This window comes from Mirounga leonina, unplaced genomic scaffold (genome assembly GCF_011800145.1).
Source record: "Mirounga leonina isolate KUSES-001 unplaced genomic scaffold, KU_Mleo_1.0 Mir_154, whole genome shotgun sequence".
NCBI lineage: Eukaryota > Metazoa > Chordata > Mammalia > Carnivora > Phocidae > Mirounga > Mirounga leonina.
Window position 1 is genome coordinate 54,986,873 of NW_023270389.1, and position 16,629 is coordinate 55,003,501.

The window sequence follows — 16,629 nt, forward strand, 5'->3', positions numbered from 1 at the left end:
TTTGGGTGTCTCATGTTGGGTGTGCAAATATTCACAATTGTTATATCTTCCTGTTGGATAGTCCATTTTATTATTATATAGTGCCCTTTGTCTCTTGTTACAATCTCTTTAAAAATTTTTTAAATTTACTTTGCAAGAGAGAAAGAGAAAGAGAGAGTGAGAGAACACGAGCAGGGGGAGGGGCAGAGGGAGTAGCAGACTCCCCACTGAGCAGGGAGCCCAATGCAGGGCTTGATCCCAGGAACCTGGGATCATGACTTGAGCCGAAGGCAGATGCTTAACCAACTGAGCCACCCAGGTGCCCTATAATCTGTTTGAAAGTCTAGTTTTCCAATATAAGTTTTGCTACTCTGACTTTCTTTTGATGTCCATTAACATGATAAATGCTTTTCCATTCCCTTGCTTCCAATCTGCAGGTGGCTTCAGGTCTGGCACGAGTCTCTTGTAGGAAGCATATAGATAGGTCTCATTTTTTTATCCATTCTGTTAGCCTATGTCTTTTGATTGGAGCATTTAGTCTATTTACATTCAAAGTAATTATTGATAAATATGTATTTATTGCCATTTCTTAACCTGTTCTGTGACTGATTCTGAAGATTTTCTCTGATCCTTTCTTGTCTCTCTCTCTATTGTAGTTTGCTGGTTTTCTTTAGTGATATATTTGGATTTTTTCTCTTTATTCTTTGCATGTTTGTTAGTGGTTTTTGATATATGGTTACCATTCGGTTTGTATATAACCTCTTCTGTATATAGCAGTCTATATTAAGTTTATGGTCACTTAAATTTGAATGCATTCTCTTCTCTCCTCCCCATATTTTAGTTATACGTTGTCATATTTTACATCTTTTTATTTTGTGAGTTCCTTGACTAATTTCTTTTTTTTACAGAAATATTCATTTTTACTGCTGTTGTGTTCCCTATCTTTATACTGTCGATTTTGGTCTTTGCTTTCCACTCAGAGAGTCCCCTTTAGTATTTCTTGTAGGGCTGGTTTAGTGGTCATGAACCCCTTTAGTTTTTGTTTGTCGGAAACTCTTTTTCTTTTGTTTTCTGAATAACAGCCTTGCTGGATAGAGTATTCTTGGTTGCACATATATCCCATTCAGCACTTTGAATATATCATGCCACTTTCTTCTGGCCTGCCAAGTTTATGTTGAAAAATCTCCTGCCAGCCTCATGGGTTTTCCCTTGTAACTGACTGATGTTTTTTGTCTTGCTGCTTTAAATTTTTTTCTTTATCAGTATATTTTACCATTTTAATTATAATATGTCTTGGTGCAAGTCTGCTTTTGTTGATTTTGTTGGGGGAATCTCTGTGCCTCCTGGATCTGGATGTCTGTTTCTTTCCCCAAAACTTTTCAGCTATTATTTTTTCAAATAAAATTTCTCCTTGCTTTTTTCTTTTTTCTTCCACTTATGGGACTCCTACAATATGAATGTTATGTTTGATGGAATCACTGAATTCCCTGTCTATTCTTGTTTTGCATAATTCTTTTTTCTCTCTGTTCAGCTTGATTACTTCCTATTACTCTGTCTTCTAGGTCATTGATTTGTTCCTCTGCTTCTCCCAGCCTGCTGTTCATTCATTCCGTCAGTCCTGTTTCTGATTTCATTTATTGAGCCCTTTATCTATGACACGCAATTCTTTATCTCTGTGTTAATGGTCTTACTGATGACTTCCACTCTCTTCTCAAGTCCAGCAAGTATCTTTATGATCATTACTTAAAATTCTCTATCCAGGATGTTATTTATGTTTTTCACTTAGATCTGGCTGTGGGCTTGTCCTGTTCTTTTATTTGGAATTAATTCCTCTGTCTTTTTATTTTGTTTAAGTCTCTGTACCTACTTCTTTGTGTTAGAATAGTCAGCTACATCTCTTGTTCTTGAAGATATTGGCCTTATGAAGAAGAAGTCCTATAGTGTCCTTGAGTATAGTGTCCCCTCTTCCCCAGGGCTTGTTGCTTCAGGGAGTATCTCCAGTGTGTGCTGTGTGCACTCTGCTGTTGTGTCCTGACCACTTTATCCTTCAAGCAAGTTGTCTGCAGAGGCTCTCTTTGCCTATTGTGGTCAGTGCTTGGTTCCAGGCCTGAATGTGGCAAGTTTTAACTAGGTGTGCTCCAGTCTGCTTGTGAGATGAGACCTGTCTCCACCACTACCAGAACTGGAACCCTGCAAAACTCCCAGGTCAGGAGGTTCAGTGTGGGCAAGGATTTGGGCCATTCTCCTGGGAAAGGGGGCCTACTGGGCTGGAACTGAGGCAAGTGTGATTGGGAAGGGTGGTTCTACTGGAGCATGGGGTGTCAGGGCTCAGTGTAAGAAAGTTAGGAAGCTAGTATTGGTGCTGTGCTGGTTCCTGCACATGGCTCTGGATTAATTCTGAGGGCAAGGGAGTTCCTTTGTTCTTGGAGGAGTCTCTCCATGAATGCTGCCTCTCTGGGACACACTCAGAGAAGAACAAATAAGTTCACTGTGTGCCCTGAGTGTTCTTCATATCACTGTTTCCACACTGTATTCCACAGGCTGTTTGTTCTGCCTTCTCTCTACTAGCAGCACCATGTGGCTCTCCCAGAGCCAAGCCTGCTGACCTTTAAAACTCTAGGCTTTAAGCCCCAGTGGTTGCAAGAACTTACGAAATTTGGCCTCTCTTGTTTTCCAAGCCAATTGCTATGGGGAAATCATCTTCCCTGTGTGCTTCCCTCTGTGCTAGTCTATCTCTTGCCCTTCTCCTCAACTGTGGCTCCCTCCCCACCACAGCATTCATGATTTGTTTTTCTCCCAAACTGTGTGTCCACACTTCCTACCATCTTTGGTTTGGACTCTTCTCTACCTTTAGTTGTTCTGCCAGTCTTCAGGTTGATTTCTGGGGTACTTAGGATAATTTGTTAATTATCTACTTGTATTCATGAGACAAAGTGAGCCTAGGGTCCTCCTACTCCACTGCCATTGTCCTCCTTAAATTCCACCCATCTTTCAAATGCTGATGTGCCAAAGGAACAAACCCAGAGAAAATCTTTCTGTTAATGATATAAGATGACATGTTTAGCTTACATTTCCTTGCCTGTTTGAAAATTGAATAGTTTAATTGAAAGGACAAATATTCTTTGATTGTAGAAGTTTTTTTCACCATGATAGCACATAGGTCATATAAGGAGAATTACTACATTAAAAAGTATTTTTGATAGAATACAAATGGTAGTCAGGATTGTTCAATAGGACCAGGGCCTCTGAGACCCTGGAAGACAAGGCTAGGGTAATTTATGAAACAAAACAAAACAAAAAAGGTCTTTCCAGTGAATGGACAGCACCTGAGAACAGAATGGATAGTTACATATAATTAGAGATGGGCAAAACAAATCTTCACTGATTATCTTCAATATGTCAGACATAGAGATACACAGATGAGGGCTGTGGGGAGCTTAGTTTTTAATTTAATAATACATTCAGCTGTTTTATTTCATATATTTGTCCTCTCTTCTCCATTAATTTCATGGACTTAACTATCTTTAGAGGACATTATCATAAAGAGAAAGTTTAAAGTTTTAAGCCTCCTTGATTTTGATGAACTGGTTGATGCTAGCTTAGCTTCCATGTTCTGGAAAATGCTAGTGTGCTTCCACCTGGTGGCACTCAGTGAACATTGCAGAACAAAATAATAGGTTATCCTACTTGGCTTCTCAAACAAATCTCAGTTATAGGTAGGAACCCTCATTTTATGAGAGCCTTCTGCCACAGAAGTGGAATTGCACATTTATTTTTTCACAGTTGAGGGGTGGGCTCTGTGTAGGGGAGGATGAACTGAGAAGAGGTGGTAGAAGATGACAAAACTCCAAAATGTCTTACCTGTTACCTGAGTGGAACTCACTAGAATGAATGAATGGATATATGTATACTGAATGAAAATGCAAAAGCAGATAAAAGCATGTGAATAGAACTTGGTCAGACAGTCACCATCAAATACTTGCTGAGTGCATGAAACATTTATGAACTGTGCAGAAAATAGGCCGGAGTTGTGAACTACACTTAATCTCAAGCCTTGCTAGAAATTTTGTATGATTAGCCTTTCAAACATTTGAATGGATAGGCACCCAGTTTACAGAACCAGAGAACCAGAAGATTAAAACAAACTGCTCTATCTCTCTTTTGAAATAGACTCAACATGATGCAAAGAACATTATGAACTACCTTTCCTCATGTAAGTAAATTATATTACATCCCAAAGCTGATTTTAAGATTTTATTTATTTGAGAGACAGATAGTGAGAGAGCACGAGCATGAGCAGGGAGAGGGAGAAGCAGGCTCTCAGGACCCTGAGATCACGACCTGAGCCGAAGGCAGATGCTTAACTGACTGAGCCACCCAGGCACTCCACCAAAGCTGATTTTAAACAAAATAGTAAGAATTCAGATATGTTCTAAGGTTTATCTAGGCTTTTTGTCTCAATCTGTCTGGAAGCTATTTGATTAAGTAGTAGAAAATGGGTACATGAAAATGATATCATGAATGTATGTTTCTGATCCCCTTTATTCTGAACTCCTGAAATGATTCAAACAATCAGACAAGCAATTAGAAGTGTATGTTTAAAAATCACAGTTAAGGATGAGTTGCAAAACGGAGGCTGGATACACAGTATCCATAAGAGAGAGAAATGTTCATAGATAGTAAGGTTTCTTAGAAGGAAGACAATAATGTTATTAAAAATATAGAAAACCTCAGCAAATACTGGCAATTATGAGATGCCAATTTGTTCTCCATCTGAAAGGCAACAATTAGAAAGTCCAATAACTTCCCAGTGTTGGTGGGAGGTGTAGGGAAACAAGCACTCTAATATCCACAGGAATACAAACTGGAGATAATTTTGTAGTGTTAAAAGTATAAACTATTCCTACTCTTTGATCTATTATCTTTGTAAGTATTTCTAAGTACATATGTACTTGAACAAAGATGACTATTTGTATATTGTTGAACTAGAAAAAAAAACTAAATATACTTGGATGTCCATCTATAAGTAGATTACAATACATTAAAACTATGGGATATATGTTTTGGATAAAAGAATGAGATAACTCTACATATATTGCTATGAAAATATCTGAGGAACATACTGTTCAGTGAAAAAATCAAATTGCAGAATCATGTGTAAATATAATGTGATTTTAATAAAGAAGCGCTAAGTAAAAAACTACGCATCTCAGTGTGTGCATGTCTATGTGGGTGTATACACGGAAGGCTGTCTGGCAGGATCCATATCACAGCAGCATGCTAGGGAGGAGATTAGGATGGAGAGAATAGTAAAGAAGACTTCTGCTCTATCTCTAGCATGTTTTACAATGAAAAGACTCAGGAATTACTTGTGTAAATTTCAAATACATATATAATGGTTTTAAAAATATTTTAAGAAAAGGAGAAATAAGAAGGAAAGTAGAGATGGAAGGATTAATAAGGTTGCAAATAACATTGATTGTGATCCAGAGAGTCAGCAGAAATTTTGACACATTCATTCTGTTTGTGGAAAGCATAAAAGGTCTTAATCAATTGGTTGAGAGACTGTTCTGATTGACATAAAATCATGTATTATATTGACTCTTTTCTTAATATCCCAGCCTGCCAGCATGCTCATACCAAGCAGGCACTTAGAGTTTTCAAGAGCCAAGACTTGGAAAGCAGCATTATAGAAATGCAGTCTTCAGAAGCAGGTGGCATGATTGTACTCTGTGACTTACATATCCCCTGACTTTCCTGGATGCAAAGCTTAGCACACTGCTGATGATCACTATAATTCTCTCCTGCAGGTACGAACTATCTTCATTCATCCACACAGCCATGTCCTGTGGAAAACATAAGAATCATCCTAGAGCATGGTGTTTCCATTTCTACAAGTCCCTTCCAACTTCACCAAGTCAAGGGTCCCCATGGACTCCTGATTATTTCACATCTAACCTACATTTATCTCAAAAAGATGACAACAAAGCTAGTTGTATACTACAAGCTATCTACTATACTACTTCATCTACTGTAGTAACTACACTTAGGTTGTATGTTATTTAATTTTATACAACGAATATGTACTAATGATGTGCATTATAAGTCACTTTGTCAGTCATCACAAAAAGTTTAACAGGAGGCTATCATGGGATTGTTAGTTGCTTCTCCTTTTTTTCTTTCAAAGTACATATCCTCTCTCTCCCTCTCTCTCTCATCACAGGATCTGATTTTCAGTGTTAAAAAAGAATTGAAATGTCATCTGATCCTGAAGTGTCATCTTACTCCAGAATTTCCTCTGCAGATTCAGCACTCAGATATTTTCTGGCTCATAGTTGCAGAGAATATTCCCGGAGGCAGCTCAGTTAGAAAGTTCTTGTTAATTTTGATTCAACTCCATCTTGCTGTAACTTCTATTTGTTCTAAATCTTCAGATGTAAGGACATATTTACAAGCTTGGGAAGGGAAGAAGACTGCATATGCCTCACATACCAATCACCACTAACAGATTTCTTAAGGCACTCTGTTGGAGTTCACAGTATTTATGCTAAATCTCCTCCTTTTCACTTGCTCCCATTGTATAAAACTGTTCTGAAATCCATTTCCTAGGGCAGAAGAGTCTCTAAATCCCGGGTGGGGTGGGGGGTGGTGTCAGCCTGTGCCTTTTCCAGGAGTGGGCTTTTAGCTCTTTTTGAGAATCAAGTGAGTTTCTAGACATGGAAGGTTTAAGAACAACATGGTTAAGTAACAGGTTTCCAAGTTAGAGTAGCTTCCCCATTTGTTAGCATTACACATATTATTGCTCCTCTCTTTGCTTCCATTTTCTTATCAGCAAAATGGGGGGAAATAACCATCAGAGGGTTATTTTAAGGATTAAATGAGATAACCTATATATGAAGCATTCCGTTTAGTGCCTGATGTAGAGTAAATACTCAAAAAAACAGTGGTTTATTGGCTGAAAGAGCATGCATAGGGAGATGGTTGTAATAATGGGATAATAATAACTTCTTTAAAGGGTTGTGAGGTTAAGTTTTTAAAATGGACAGAAAATATTTGACTCAAATTAGGCACAAATTAACTCTGTATATTTTATTTTCCCTCACATTCCTTCTTGTCTTCAGAGATACTAATTCTGCTTCTTTACTTGAATGTATTTTATGATTTGCACAAACTCATAATGATACTGGTAGAGTAAGTCATTCTGGTTTCCCAGTATTTCCAGACAGGTGCCCCCAGTGATCATAAGACATCCTGAGCAGTCTCCTATCTCTGCCTGGGATGTTAAAAACACAGTGAGGTCTGGATGTAAGTGGGGATTTGGACAGTTGTTAGGCTTTCCTCTGATACCATGGTATCCATGAAGATAGGACACTTTAGCTCCAGAGTTGTTGAGGAGGAAGCAAGCATATAGACACCATCAAAGTATTGTTCCATGGATCTGCAGGTAGTTCAAGCCAATCACCCTCTCTTTTCTGCTAACCTATATTGTATTCACTTTTACACTGCCACATAACATTTGGCTTCTTAAGTGTTTTATTGATGCCATCTTCCCAAAATTGAATTCTTAAAATTATGTCTCTATAATTCAAAGAAAGGGAAATGATTTCATTTTGGGGATAATTATATGGCTTGGGAGGAAAAGAAAAAAATCAGCCACCAAATACTTGAAGAGGACAAGTGTGGGAAAAGGGAAATAATAACTGAAATATAGTGAGCTCTTTAGATTTAAGACAAGAAAACAAAAATGCTTATTTTCCCTTTACTTTACCTTTAAGATTTGCAGTTTATAGAGGTCTCTAGACACTAAGATCAGAAGAGTGTCCTCAAATATGTTTAAAATGTTTTGATATAAATTCTGAAAAACAAAAAAAGTTACACAACCAGCCAGCCAGATAAAATTAGATGTAATTTTACTCAGTGTCTATGGTTTTGTGTCCTGGGGCCCTGCGTTTTCCCCATAAACTGAAGGTAAGAAAGGAGAGAGGCAGCTCTAGAGATGAGACCTCTCTCAGTACCCTGTGCCATGAATTGCACCTCCACCTTATAGGGCAGGTGCACTGGGTAGCTGTGCTGAGGAAATAGCAGAGATGTTGCTCACCTTACTGTAGGGATATTCCTCTCTCCACCTTTCTCTGCTCTTATTTCCTTTCTTACAGCATTTGCCCATAAATTCTTGTCCTTGCTAAAACAATTAACCAAAAATCTCTTCACTCATTTGTTCCTATAACTCCTATACAATCCATTAAATCCCATGACTTGTAGAATTCACAAGGAGTCCAGGGTGTATAGATTAATGCTGGAATATACTGTTGTTAATCTATTGTATCTAAAAAGGGTGAATGAGATAACAACAAGGATTATGACCCGTGGAGGGGCATTCTGCAGAACTGTTGTGGCGCATAATAATATCTCATAATAATTAAAGGAAACAAAGACTCACTTCCAGGTCCTCTGGGTCATCTTTACTGTTTCCCATTTCCTTCACTTTCTCAAGAGTTGGTATAGCAAATACAGTTTTAAAGGAGGACTCTATTATCTTCAGTTGGGTTTCAAACTGCAGTAAGGGATCTAAAAAGCTGGTAAGAAAAAGGTGTAATTATTAAATAGAGGAGAGAACAAATGTAACTTAAGTTTAGTGGCTTTTTCTTGTGCAAGAGAGAATTTACTATAAAATGAGGCCCAGCTCTCAGCTTTATATAACATGTGGGTTTTAAATATTCTCATAAAAATGACAATGGTGCTTTAAATATACAGGAATGAGTTTCTTTTTCAAAATCATCTGTAATCAGTTATTTAGAAACCAGAATATATTTCTCCATAGACATAATAATGTAAAAAGTGGTTACATTTCCAAGCAAGCCCACAAAGCCATGCTGAGCTTTAGTTGAACTATATTACTGCCACATTTTCTCTAAACTGTGACACTATGCTTCTTACATTTTAATATTTCTGAAATTATTGGGATGCATCCTCCAATTCTTGGCAAAAAAACCCTGCCCATCAGCAGTTGGAAAGATAAGTTATGACATAGTTATTATTCCTTAGATATGTGTGATGTAGATAACAGTCCTTCATTTTTTTTTAGATGAAAATATTTTCTTATTTTCTGAAAAAATGGTGATATAGATGGTAAGGTAAGAAATTTTATGCTAGACTCAGAATATCTTTTCTCTACTGGACAGGAAAATCAAAGTGTCTAATACCCACTGTTTGAAATGGACTCTCTTAGAATACATTAATTTTCAAATCTAGGGAAGATTAATTTGGCTTATTCATGGTTTTAATGAATTACTAGACTCTGAACAGCTATCTGTCAAGAGTTTCCAGTAGAATTTTCAGGGGAAGGTATTTAACTTTTAGGGATAAATAACTTGGCTTAGGAAAATGCAAAATTAAGATTTTGATGAAATAGAAAATAGTTTTTTTCAATGTACTTTGAAATCATACTGCTAGTCCTAAAAACGCTAAAATGCTCCAAGTCATGAATAAAGATTAGAAAAATAGCATGATCCTCTAAGGCCATGCATAACTGCTAATGGGCAACAGATCTTCAAATTTTATTATTATTTTATTTATTTATTTATTTACTTATTTATTTATTTATTTTTAAAGATTTTATTTATTTGACAAAGAGAGATACAGCGAGAGAGGGAACACAAGCAGGGGAGTGGGAGAGGGAGAAGCAGGCTTCCCGCCGAGCAGGTACCCCGATGCGGGGCTCGATCCCAGGACCCTGGGATCATGACCTGAGCCGAAGGCAGACGCTTAACAACTGAGCCACCCAGGCGCCCCTAGATCTTCAAATTTTAAATGTGAGGAAGGTTGAGTGGGAGACACCAGTGATACTAAAGAAAGACACATGCAAATCTACGGGTCAACGTGGACAATTGCCGTTAAGGATACTTTTTTGGATCCACATATAACTTGCTTTCAAAAGAGTAGTTATTAAATTACAGTGTATTTTACAATAAGTGACATCTTAGAATTAAGAATTTCAGTGCAAATGCTTTTTTTATATTCCAGGGTGCACAACCAGGTGATACAGAAAGGAACTTGAGAAGGAAGACTAAGCATTCCTCACTAAATTACTGTATGCTACAGTAAAGCAAAAGGCAATACCTATTTTTGCAAGTATAATTTGAAGAACCACAATTGAATAAAACAAAGTAGATGCGTCCTAATAAAAACATGGGGAAATTATATTAAAGATGATCACAAATAAATCAGGAGGGACATTTTAATATGATAAAATGTTTAGTTCAAACCAAAGAATATTAAGAGAGATATATACTATCATTTGAAATAATAGAAGGAATAGTTAACAACACGTAGAAAAAAGTTAAATTATTAAAAATAATTATTAAAAGGTACAAGGTCTTGAATTATTAAAAATACAAGGAGAAATAGAAATTATTAAAGATACAAGGAAAAACAAACACAGTCATAGAAGATTAAGCATTCAATTATCAGCATATGGTAGATAAAAATTAAAAATTCTGCAAAAGAGATCTTTACTAAAATTAATAAGGAAAAAAATAAAATTAATAAGGAGGTATAAATAAATTATATTAAATGAGGTATCAAGGATTATCTTTTTCAATAATCATGGAGTGCTGACAAATATTTATCATAGTTGTAAAAGGCTTTTTACAAGCTGTAAAAAGTTTCAAAATATAAAAGGATATACATTTGATTCTCAAATCACAGTGAGAAATCTATTTTAAAAATGAGAAAATTCAAAGTACTTAAAAATACTAGAATACTATTAGAAATTTTCTCATTTAAAATAAGGGGCAACTGGGTGGCTCAGTTGGTTAAGCGTCCCACTCTTAGTTTTGGCTCAGGTCAGGATCTTGAAGTTGTGGGATGGAAGCCTGCATTGGGCTTGGTGCTCAATGCAGAGTCTGCTTCAGGTTCTCTCTCCCTCCCTCTCATTCACTTTCTCTCAAATAAATAAATAAAATCTTTTTAAAATAAAAAAAATAAAATGAGAGAAAAATGACAAACTAAGCATGTAACAAAATTTTAAAGCTACTAAAAATGTAATCCAAAAAATAAAGGGCATAGGCAAAGTGGACAAGTATAAAATGAGAAAGGGGGGAATAATAAGTATAATGATCTTTGCTGGCAAATTTAATAAAGATTTAAAAAACAAAAGAGGAAGCAGAAACTAAATATTAAGAAAGCCTACAGTAGTGGGGCACCTGGGTGGCTCAGTTGTTAAGCATTTGCCTTTGGCTTAAGTCATGATCCCAGGGTCCTGGGATTGAGCCCGGGATTGAGCCCCGCATCGGGCTCCCTGCTCGTCAGGAAGCCTGCTTCTCCCTTTCCCACTCCCTCTGCTTTGTGTTCCCTCTCCTGCTGTGTCTCTCTCTGTCAAATAAATAAATAAAATCTTAAAAAAAAAAGAGCCTACAGTAGTCAAAAAAAGAAGTAAGCTATTGTTGTGTTTAATAGAAACAAAACTGATTTATATACTTAAATTTTACAAGTATATATGAAGATATAGCTTGTGTAAAACTTTATGTACCAAATAATACTTGGCCAAAGTACAAAAAGCTATAATAAATTTTTTTAAAAATTAAAGGAAAATTATTATCTGGGGGATTTTTAACACATTTAGGTAGACCAAAAAAAAAAAAAAAAAGCTAAAAATATGAAACAGAGGATTCTAATCTAGGGTCTGCCTTTTCATGAACCCTATAAAATAATATACCAACTTTTGTTTCTATGTGTCTGTATTTTGTGGGGAGGGGTAGTCCAAAAGTTTCATCAGATTCCCAAAGGAGAATTAAAATAGGTTAAGAAGCACTGATACTGAGGACTTTAACACCAGGCACTAGGTATTTTACTTGCCCTGCACGCATTATCTCAATACATCTTCATGGCAATACTAAGAGTTAAGTACTATCATTACTTTCAATTTTTAGACAAGGAATCTGAGGCATTGAGAAGTTAAGTAACTTCAAAGTCACAAAATCTGGGAATGGTGGAGCTGATATCAGAAACTTGGTCTGTTTGACATATAGTTTTCCTTTCATTTTATAAAATTTCTTATAGATTTTGTTTGTCATACTTTGGCCAAGTATTATCTGGCACATAAAGTATTAATTTAGTACATAAGGTCTTCATGTGTACCTACTATCTGTCTTTGTATAGCACTATTTTGTAAATTCTAGTCAATTCACCTAGGCAAGATATACACACACATCTCAACACAAAATAGTAAATGAGTTTAAGTTCAGAGGAACCACCAATGAATGGTAATCAGGGATCTGTTTATAACTGGTTATTCAAACAGTTATAATAAAAGACAATCTCTAAAATATTAACTAATTCCAGAGAGGCTGGGAAGTTGACAGAATAGGAGGACCCAAGCTCACCTTGTCCCACAGATACAACTAGATAATACCCACATCAGTGTAAATAATCCAGAAAAGGACTTGAAAACTGGCAAAACAAACTTTACAACTAAAGGTAAAGAGGCATATCTAAGAGGAGAGAAAGGGCGGAGACATGGTGGGGAGCTAAACAGACCACAGGCCATCTGTGGGAAGGAAGGAGCTCGCAGGCACAGAGAGGAGAGAAAAGGACCCTGACACTGGGGAGCCCCCACAGGGAAGACATTTGGCTTGAAAACTAGAAGCACCAAATTTCATGAGTTCTTACAACCGGTGGGACTTAAAGCCTGGAATTTTAAAAATCAGCAGGCTCGGTTCTGGGACAGCCTAGAGGGCGATAGGAAGCAGAGTCTCTGCCCTTAAAGGGATAGCAGAGGAACAGCCCTTGGAGGTGCAGCATAAAAGCAGCAGTTTGAAAAATGCCTGGGGCTTATGGGATAGAGTGTTATTTACTGATCTCAGAGCATGTCCTGGAGGGACAGAAATCACTGCGGAACTCCTTCAGGAACAAAGGAACTGGCAGGATCCCTGAGGGACTTCTCCAGGAACTGAGGAGCTCGCAGGTGCCATTCCCCTCCCCTGGCCCTTCAGCACCAGGACTGAGGCAAGCTTGACTGGAAAGGGCACATCCACTGAAGCTGGGGAAGGGCTCTGTCAGTTTCTGGTGAACAAGAGACACTGCACTGCAGGGCACTACCAGCCCTCTTCTTCATAAGGCCATTACTTTTAAGAGCAGGAGACAGAGCTGACTTTCCTAACATAGAAACAGACAGAGAGAGACAAAATGAGGAGACAGGAATATGTCCCAAATCAAAGAACAGGACATAACCACAGCAAGAGACCTAAGCAAAGTGGATATAAGTAATATGTCAGATAGAGGATTTAAAGTAATGATCATAAAGATACTCACTGAACTTGAGAAAAGAGTGGAGGACATCAGGGAGACCTTATAACAAAGAGATATAAAAGAAGCAATCAAAGATGAAGAACACAATAAATGAAATTAAAAATATACTAGATGGAATAAATAGCAGGCTAGAGGAAGCAGAGGAATGAATTAGCAACCTGGAGGACAGAGTAATGGAAAGTAATCAAGTTGAGCAGGTGAGAGAAAAAAAATTTATGCGGAATGAGAATAGATTTAGGGAACTCAGCAACTCCATCAAGCATAGTAACATTCTCATTATAGGGATCCCAGAAGAAGAGGAGACAGAAAAGGGGGCAGAAAATTTATTTGAAGAAATAATAGCTGAAAAGTTCCCTAATCCAGGGAAGAAAACAAATATCCAGATCCAAGGAGGCACAGAGATTCCCCGACAAAATCAACCCAAGGAGGTCCACACCAAGACACATAATAATTAAAATGGCAACAAGTAGTGATAAAGAGAGAATTTTAAAAGCAAGAGAAAAGAAGACAGTTATATACAAATGAAACCCCATAAGGCTATCAGCAAATTTTTCAGCAGAAACTTTGAAGGCCAGAAAGCAGTAGCATGATATATTCAAAGTGCTGAAAGGAAAAAAAATCTGCAGCCAAGAATACTCTCTCCAGCATGGCTATAATTCAGAAGAGAAGGAGAGAGAAAGAGATTCCCAGACAAACAAAAACTAAAGAAGTTCATGACCACTAAACCAGCCTTACAGGAAATGTTAAAGGAGACTGTATGATTATAAAGGAAAGACCATAAGTAAGAGTAAGAAAATAGGAAGGACAAAAGCAATAAAAATAAGTGTATCCACAAAAATCAGTCAAGGGACTCACAAAATAAAAGGTTGTGAAGAATTACATCATATCCCAAACATGTGGTGGGGAGAGGAGTAAAGAATGGGCTCAAACTTAAGTGACCATCAACTTAATATAGACTGGTATATGCAGAAAATGTAATACACAAATCTAATGGTAACCACAAATCGAAAACCAATAATATATATGCAAAAAATAAAGAGTAAGAATCCAAGTATATCACTAAACAAACCCAGCAAACTGAGAGAAAAGAGCAAGAGAAGAAAGGATCAGAGAAGAGCTATAAAACAACCACAAGGGGCTTCTGGGTGGCTCAATTGTTGGGCGTCTGTCTTCGGCTCAGGTCATGGTCCCAGGGCCCTGGGATCGAGCCCCGCATAGGGCTCCCTGCTTGGCGGGAAGCCTGCTTCTCCCTCTCCCACTCCCCCTGCTTGTGTTCTCACTTCCCCTGCTTGTGTTCCTTCTCTCACTGTGTCTCTCTCTGTCAGATAAATAAATAAACTCTTTAAAAAAAAAACCAACACAAAACAAGTAACAAAATGGCAATAAATACATACCTATTACTTGGAATGTAAATGGACTAAATGCCCCAAACGAAAGATATAGGGTGACAGAATGGATTTATAAACAAGACCCATCTATATGCTGCTTACAAAAGACTTATTTCACACCTAAAGACACCTGCAGATTGAAAGCAGGGGTATGGAGAAACATTATGCAGGTAGAAGACAAAAGAAAGCCAGGGTAGCCATACTTATGGCTTTTCTCTTTGGAGAAAATAGACTTTATGACAAAACTGTAACAAGAGACAAAGAAAGGCGCTATATAAAATGAGATGGACAATTGAACAAGAAGATATAACAACTGTATATATTTATGCACCCAACATGGGAACACCTAAATACATAAAACAGTTAACAAACATAAAGGAACTAATAGATAGTAATACAATAATAGTAGGGGACTTTAACACCTCACTTATATCAATGGATAGATAATCCAGACAGAAAATCAACAAGGAAACAGTGGTTTTGAATGGCACACTGGACCAGATAAAATTAAGATATATTCAGAACACTCCATCCTAAAATAGCAGAATACATAATATTTAAAAAATTTTTTTAGAGAGACAGACTGCCCACAGGTGAGGGGGGAAGGAGGATGAGGGAGAGAGACAATCCCAAACAGGCTCCATGCTCAGTGCAGAGCCTGACATGGGGCTCAATCCCATGACCCTGAGATCATGACCTGATCTGAAATCAGGAGTTGGATGCTTAACCAACTGAGGCACCCAGGCGCCCCAGAATACACATTCTTTTTAAGTTCACATGGAACATTTTTCAGAATAGATCACATAATAGGCCATGCAGCAAGTCTCAACGAATTCAAAAAGATCAAAGCCATACCATGCATTTTCTCTGACCATCATTCATGACACTAGAAATCAACCACCAGAAAATATCTGGAAAGAGCACCAAAACATGGAGGTTAAATAACATGCTACTAAACAATGAATGGGTCAACCAGGAAATCAAAGAAGAGATAAAAAATTACATGGAGAGAAATGAAAATGAAAACACAATGGTTCAAATTATTGGATGCAGCAAATCATTGGATGCAGCAAAAGGGAAGTATATAGGAATACAAGCCTACCTCAAGGTGAAAGAAAAATCTCAAACAATCTAACCTACACCTAAAGGAGCTAGGAAAAAAACAACAAACAAAACCTAAAACCAGCAGAAGGAAGGAAATAATAAAAATTAGAGCAGAAATAAATGAAAAAGAAACTAAACACACAATAGAACAGATCAATTGAAACTAGGTTCTTGGAAAAAAATTGAAAAAATTGATAAACCTCTAGCTAGACTTATCAAGAAAAAAAGAGAAAGGACTCAAATAAATAAAATAAAAAATGAGAGAGGAGAAATAACAACCACACCACAGAAATAGAAATAATTATAATAGAATATTATGAAAAATTATATTCCAACAAATTGGATAACCTGGAAGAAGTGGATAAATTCCTAGAAACACATAAACTACCAAAACAGAAACAGAAAGAAATAGAAAACTTGAACAGACTGATAACCAGCAATGAAAATGAATCAGCAATCAAAAATCTCCCAAAAAACAAAAAGCCAGGACCAGATGGCTTCACAGGTGAATTCTACCAAACATTTAAAGAAGAGTTAATGCCTATTCTCAAACTTTTAAAAAGGTAGAAGAGGAAGGAAAATTTCTAAATTCATTCTATGAGGCTAACATTATCCTGATACAAAACCAGATAAAGATACCACAAAAAAAGAGAACTACAGGCCAACAACTCTGATGAACATAGATGCAAAAACAGCATTTTTCACAGAAGTGGAACAAAGGATACTAACATTTGTATAAAATCACAAAAGACCCCAAATAGCCAAACCATCTTGAAAAAGAAAAACAAAACTGGAGATATCACAATTCTGGACTTCAATTTATATTATAAAACTTTAGTAATCAAAACTT

General features: G+C 36.9%; 1 protein-coding gene across 1 annotated transcript in view; it reads right to left on the reverse strand.

The window, feature by feature from the left end:
* The window catches only part of MROH9 (maestro heat like repeat family member 9), a 187,449-nt gene that overhangs the window by 58,135 nt on the left and 112,685 nt on the right, over window positions 1-16,629 (reverse strand). Inside the window, exons 4-6 of the mRNA XM_035011031.1 lie at window positions 8,420-8,555; window positions 7,748-7,834; window positions 5,721-5,825 (exon numbers count right to left, since the gene is read on the reverse strand). Of these exons, the coding sequence (XP_034866922.1) occupies window positions 5,721-5,825; window positions 7,748-7,834; window positions 8,420-8,555 (328 nt within the window). The remainder of the gene's footprint in view (window positions 1-5,720; window positions 5,826-7,747; window positions 7,835-8,419; window positions 8,556-16,629) is intronic.